At 42.9% G+C, this 6356-nt stretch overlaps 1 protein-coding gene across 1 annotated transcript in view; it reads left to right on the top strand.

The window, feature by feature from the left end:
- Positions 1-1293: 1293 nt before the first annotated feature.
- Positions 1294-6356, top strand: part of tshz1 (teashirt zinc finger homeobox 1) — a 30042-nt gene continuing 24979 nt past the window's right edge. The window contains exons 1-2 of the mRNA XM_018750284.2: positions 1294-2146; positions 2430-2531. Of these exons, the coding sequence (XP_018605800.1) occupies positions 2492-2531 (40 nt within the window). The 5' untranslated portion in view covers positions 1294-2146; positions 2430-2491. The remainder of the gene's footprint in view (positions 2147-2429; positions 2532-6356) is intronic.

Below are 6356 nucleotides of genomic sequence, written 5' to 3'. Positions count from 1 at the left end.
CGGCGTCCCAAAAAGTGTGCGTCTCCACATTCCGCATTCCTCACCCGACGGCAGAGAACAATCCAGCTAAACTAAAAAAGGGGGGCAAGGGCAATTACACCCTGACTGCACCAGTAAACAGATAGGGCGATACAAAAAAAGGCAAAGCTAACTGTGCAACGACTCCGTGCTCGCCGGGCTAGACATTGTGGCTTTAAAAATAAATCCTAGTTTTGTTTTGTCCGTGTCAGTGAGTGGGGGGGGGGGAGAAAAAAAAGCTTAATCGCTTTACAGCGGAGCGTTCCAGTATTACTGGCTCTTTTGCAGTAGTTCGGTAAGTCGCGCGCGAGGATGCGGAGCGCGCCGATGCGCTGCGCGCGGACACGCTTCGGGAGTCCCTCCCCTTCCCGTACGAAACGTTCACTTCCTCAGGAAGGTGTAACGAATCAATCCACACTTTCCAGCGGCGCTCGGCGAGCAGCGCGCCAGTAGCGCGCCGAAAAGCGAGTGTCGTTTCTGTGTCTGCGCGGCCAGTTTGCACGGGCGTATCTTGTGAACACAAGCACACAGTGTCCCCATTGTTTGTCCGTCTATGAACGCGGCGGCCACTGACGGGCTCCCATCCCGTACTATAGTAAAAGCAGTGCGTGGCAGGAGCGTACGAACTGTGTTACGCGGTGTCGTGCCAGCTGAGGTACACATAAACGCCGATAACGGTGTAAAGTGATGGAGAAAATGATGAATGCGCTGGCTTTCCAGAGCTATGATGGGGATTGCGTTTGATAATTATTAGTATTTTTAATTTCCGGCGGGCACATGGCTTGTGCATCACTCATTTTTACTTAACACTTACCCAGACGCCATTGCCTTGCACTTAAACAGTATGTTTGCCTCAGAAAAAGGTAACCCAAAACTAGTGTGTTTTGTTTATTTTCGTTCATTCATTCTTCTATCATTGCTACTGTTGCAGTTACTATTCTGTCAAAATTAGTAACTGAATTACCTCACTACTAGTCTTCCTAGCTTCTGTTTAACTAAGCGCTATTCACGTAAACACGCGGTTAATGTTAATTCTCCTGTCATTTCAGCCCAAATTATTGTCAAGGGAAGTAAACAGAATGTGTTTCAACCGTTGTTATTTATTTATGGCTTCGACAAGCGAACACGTTGCACGAGCGGTCTGGCTGGGCTCTTCCTTTTGTCGGACATTTCAGTTTCAAGGAAAAAACAGAACAATTAAAAAGATTGACAGGTAGCTCTGACTGTCAGAGTGACGCTCGTGGCGAGGGGTGGAGTAAAAGTGGGGCAGGAAAAGCGACTCGATGTGTCTGTCTATCAGTTGAGGCTGTCTGAGGCGCTCCCGCGTTCCCGACGCGCGCTACCTTCTCCGCGCGAGGGAGACGGAGCCGAGACCCCGCGTCGCTCCTCCGGAGTTTGAAATAAGAGTTAATACTTTCGCGTCCATCTCCCCGCAGCGCAGTGGACGTCCCGTGTTTTGTTTCCTTCTTTTTTAATTATTATTTTTATTTGTAGTGCGTGCCACGCCGCATCAAGGACCCCCGCGTGTACCTGGAACAGAGGGGGCGAACGTTATTGTTATTATCGCTGTTTCTTTTTTTTTTTTTTAATTTTTTTTTTATAAACCGAGTGTCGGTAGAAATGTAAAAAGCCGAAGCGCGTGCAGTCCGGTCGCGTGAGCGAAGACCGAAAAGTATCCGCCCGATCGCGCCCGCGAGGCTGTTTGATCTCTCCTCATCAGCGCGAGCGAGAGAGCGAGCGGGTGAGGAGTGACTGACTGACTGACTGACGGACTGAAGGTTGGCCGTCTGACGCCCGTCCGTTTTTTCCTCTCCATTTTTCCAGAGCTTCGTCTGAGGCGGAAATACAATGTAAAGCCGGGTGGGGTTCCCATGTGGAAGTTTTTTTTTTCCCCTTTTTTTTTTTTTTTTTTTTCTTTGCTGTGTGATACTAGTTTATCGCCTTCTTTCCCGAAAGGAGACGCCGACTGTGAAGAGTGTTGCTGCGAGATCCGAGCTCCTCCGATGGAAACCGAGGGAGTGACTGAAACTCGCCGTCGACGACCGCCTGCCTTTCTGCCATGAAACTGACGAGCGGAGATGTGTTTCTTCTTGGCCGAAACGCTGAGAGTTGGCCAAGTCTTCGCATTGTAGGTTTCTACTGATATCACCAGGCGCTATTTTCATTTTTTTTCCCCCCCTCTAAACCTTTACGTGAACACTTATTAACGGGAGAAACATTTTTGTTCCACTTGCATCGACTGACGGACTTCGCGCTACTAACCCTTTTTAAACTGAGAAAGACGAGTCAACAGACACTGATTTAATACCAACTCCAAGAAACGCCAGTCTTTTTTTTTTTTTTTTTTTTTTTTTTTCTCGTTAAAGTTCCTGTTCTCTGTTTTAAATTTTTACTTTGATTTCCACCGTCAGACGCCCTTTATTTCGAGCTTGCTGTATGAAAAGTCCGGTGGAAAGTGTCGAGCAGCAGCAGCATGCCGAGGAGAAAGCAGCAAGCGCCCAGGCGGTCTGCAGGTAACACCGGCCGCCCTCAGCCCGGGAGCGCGCGTCGGCGCGCGCCACTCGCCCCGCGTCTCGCACGGCGCCCAGGCATCCGCCTTTCACTTTTACTTACTCTTATATTCAACATATTAATAAGGAGGCAGAGTAGCGGTAACCCTTCTCGGTGCTTTAAATCCTCACTTCTACAGCGGGCGGCTTTAAAAAATAAAGCCCAGCACTGCAGGCTGTTGCAAGAAGCCGTCACTCAAACTTAGATATAACTATTACTTTTCGTATGAAAGGTGTGGATTCTGGTGTGTGGGGTTACTCTGTCTCTTCGATTACTTCTATGTTTTCCCATAGACAAACTTTGGAAAAGGTAAACTTGGAGGAAATATTGAGATCAGCCTTTAGTCCCAGTCCAGTCTTGGATACCGAGGAGAAAACCTCTTGACTTGGGGAAACATAAATGAACTGTGGCAAGAAAGGATTTTCTCTGCCCTCTTTTTTTTTTTTTTTTTTTTTTTTTAAAAAAAGGCCGTCATCTGGTTTGATGTGTCACTAGTTTTTGTATCATCTGGCAGCCTTTTATCACTTTAATGGTGAAAAATTTGTAAATAAAGTATGAAAACAGGTATCCTCTTCTAAAGTATAGGACTTTCTCCATCTCTTTGGGGGAATAAAAAGAGCGAAGTTTCTAAGAATTTTGTTTATCATATCACTTGCTTAGGAATAAAGTATTTTGAGGGAGAGTCAATCAGTGAAGGTAATTCCCAAATACACGCATTGTCTGTTCTTCCCTTACTCTGCCCTGGACTTCCTGCATGCTTTTGCTGTTGTCCTGGCTGCAGATTTTTTTTTTTTTTTTGGAACTTGCTTTGATCCACACCCATTTTATGTAATGAATACTTTGACAGATATATATGGGGAGGACTGCAGAAATTTGGGAAGAGGTTTTTCTGTTTGCTCATTTTAAAAAAATCAAATACAGGTTTTGAGCTTCCCCCACCTCTACAGGTGAATGATTAATATTCAGAAAAAGTTTAGAGATGGTTAAGGATTAAGTGATCTGGACGTAGACATTGAGTGTTTTTTTTGCTTTTTTCCCCTACAAATGTAAATGACTGACAGGGATTTGTAGGTCTGAACTAATGAGCCACTGCCTTTGAAGTTTAGGCGTTAACAAGTGGAGTTGAACAAAAGACAGTAATAGAATTTTAAACAGATTTTGTAATATGAGATGTAAGCAGACCTAACACAAGGCCAAGAAAAAAGACTTTGAACTTGGCAGGTTTATAATTTGACAGTAGCGAACAGGCAAGGGTTAAAACAAAAAAATCAGGTTTTAAATGTTTTCTTAAATTATATGTACGCGCACACACACAGTATACATTTTTTTTTACTGGAAAATAACTTATAGAAAGAATAGGAAAAAATAATGCTGTAAGCAGTAGACATTAAAGTGAAACGGTAGGTGTTAGATAAAATTAAACTGCAAATCTTTTTCTTGCTTTAAAAAGTATATTTTATAACCTATTTTATAGAAGGTTTCAAGTTTGACAGAGGCGTGATGGTGCATGGTAATCTGACCTGGCAGCTACTACATGAAAACAAGCCGTCAAGGCAACCTCCCCCCTTCACCATATTGATTTAATTGTCTCTCTTTTGACAGGCATATACATCATTGGCTTTAATGGTCAATCAAAAGTTGGCAGGCCCAGTTTTTCCATTATTTCCTCTACACCACATTTAGCATACATAATCAAATCCCTACAAAAAGTGGAAGCTGAGAGGGTAAAACAGTAACGAAAAAGCATCTCGAAAGAGCAGCGTCTAGCTCATAGAACGTATGCGAAGCAGGTGGCGTTGGTGCTACCCTGCAGTCAACTGGTATCTTTGTATCTTTTCCAGGGTGTGTACCCCCCCCAACTTGTCCAATGCTTCCGGTATAGACTCTGGATCACCATGGTTCTGCTCAGGACAAGCCGTTATTGAAATTGGGTGAATGGCTGCTAATGTTGATAGCCGTCCAAAGGATCCGAAGGGTCACTGCGGGAACAAAGCGAATGTGAGAATTCATCTATGCCGAATGTGCCATCTACCTTAAGTAAAGACGTTCTCGTGTGGTACCAGAAGATCTCAGCGGATGGGTTCGGGGTGAGGGTGAAGGCTGTTACTGAGGTAGCGATTTCTGTGTCTATTATGTTGTGTCGGTTAGTTTCCCTGCATCTGTCTCGCACCCATGCCCAGTTAGATGCTTGGTTTGGCTGTGCCACTTGGTGCAGTCGAATGTAGCCCTGGCTGTTACGTGCTGCAGTCATTTGTTTAAACAGGATGCTTACACAGTGTGTCTGTCCTCTGTAGGTTACAGGGCTCTGGGGCCTTGTTTCTTTCACATGTACGTTAGCCACACACACACTGCCGTTTCCCTAGACCCACTTCCCTCCTCTGTGATAGTTTTTAAAATGCATGTGAGCAGTTTAAGTATAAAGAACTCACCGCTGAGGACAGGAAACCATTTTTGTGTATTGTGTGTTTTTTTTTTTTTTTTTTGCTCCTCTCCCCACTTTACTGATGATGGGTGTGCTTTTTATACTTCTAAATACAATGGTTGTTTATGCCTTACAGGCTCCTTAATTATCAGGGAAAAGGTAAGGTTGTTGCACCAGCTTCATTATAAGGCCCCAATTAACGGTAAATCTGATGGATTTGTGACAAGCCTATCGATTAATGCTGACAAATTCAGTAAGGTGTCAAGTCTGCAGCTGCTTTGATGTAATCAACTTGATATTACACAGTCCCCATAGCCCATAGTGCAGTATTAACTTAATTTGCCAGTTCAGGTGACAAATGGACTTTTCTACCTGACTAATCATGTCACAAAGATGGTGCTACCTAATGACCTTGGTAATCCTTGGTTTATCAGGACATTAAAGCTGGGATGCCAAAAAATGAGCTGTGTTGTCACTTTCTCCCTGCCTTAAAAAAAATTTCTGCTATTAATTTCAGTATTCACCTTTATTTTTAGTTTCATTCTTTAAATTTTGTGCTTTACATATGCTTTATTCCAATGTACTGTAAAAAAGCATTCCATATAAAAAATAACACATTAACTTTGAGTACATGGACATTAGCCTTTCGCTTACGTTTTATCAACACTGCTTCAGTGTAGCTGATGTTTAGAAATGTGGTTGGTTGATTTTCCTGCTTTCAAAGGAAGAGGGATAAAAAAATCTAACATGCTATCACTGTTCTGCCATATATACTGTTTTATAGACGAAATTAAACATTTTTAATTAATTTGAAGAAATTTAAAGTACAGATGTTATAGAGACTTCTGTTTCTATTTTAAACTATGTTTTTGTTTTTTGGTCCAGTAGAAAAAGTAGTAATGATTTTTGTACAAGTTGTACCTAAAAGGCACAGGTTTGGCGGAGAAGTGCTCTCTGTGCTGCATCACGTTTGCCCGCAGAGGGTACAATAGAGACAGTGTGAGAGGGACCAAAAGAGTAAAATGAAATGTTCAAATGATCGTTCTTATAATGTGAGGCTTTGGGCTGGTCGTGCATATCAGTTCTGTTTTTGATTGCCCAGCACAGGTTGTCTGGGATTTTTTAGTGGTGCTTTAACCATCAGTTTAGCGTTGGGCCTATGACATTTTGATTGCAAACTTTTCCATTCATTAAGAATTACTACTTTCTGATGATATTGCAATATGAAAAGATGCAACAATGTTATATATGTAACAAGTCATTTTAAATGCTGGCCAAGAGCTCATTTAAATCAGGATGCTTTGTCATTAACAGGTGATGTTGACCCATTTAGTAAGTAGTCAGGCTTACCCTTACACCTTAAAAC

Source organism: Scleropages formosus, chromosome 23 (assembly GCF_900964775.1).
Source record: "Scleropages formosus chromosome 23, fSclFor1.1, whole genome shotgun sequence".
NCBI lineage: Eukaryota > Metazoa > Chordata > Actinopteri > Osteoglossiformes > Osteoglossidae > Scleropages > Scleropages formosus.
This window is presented reverse-complemented; position numbering and strand designations above follow the sequence as displayed.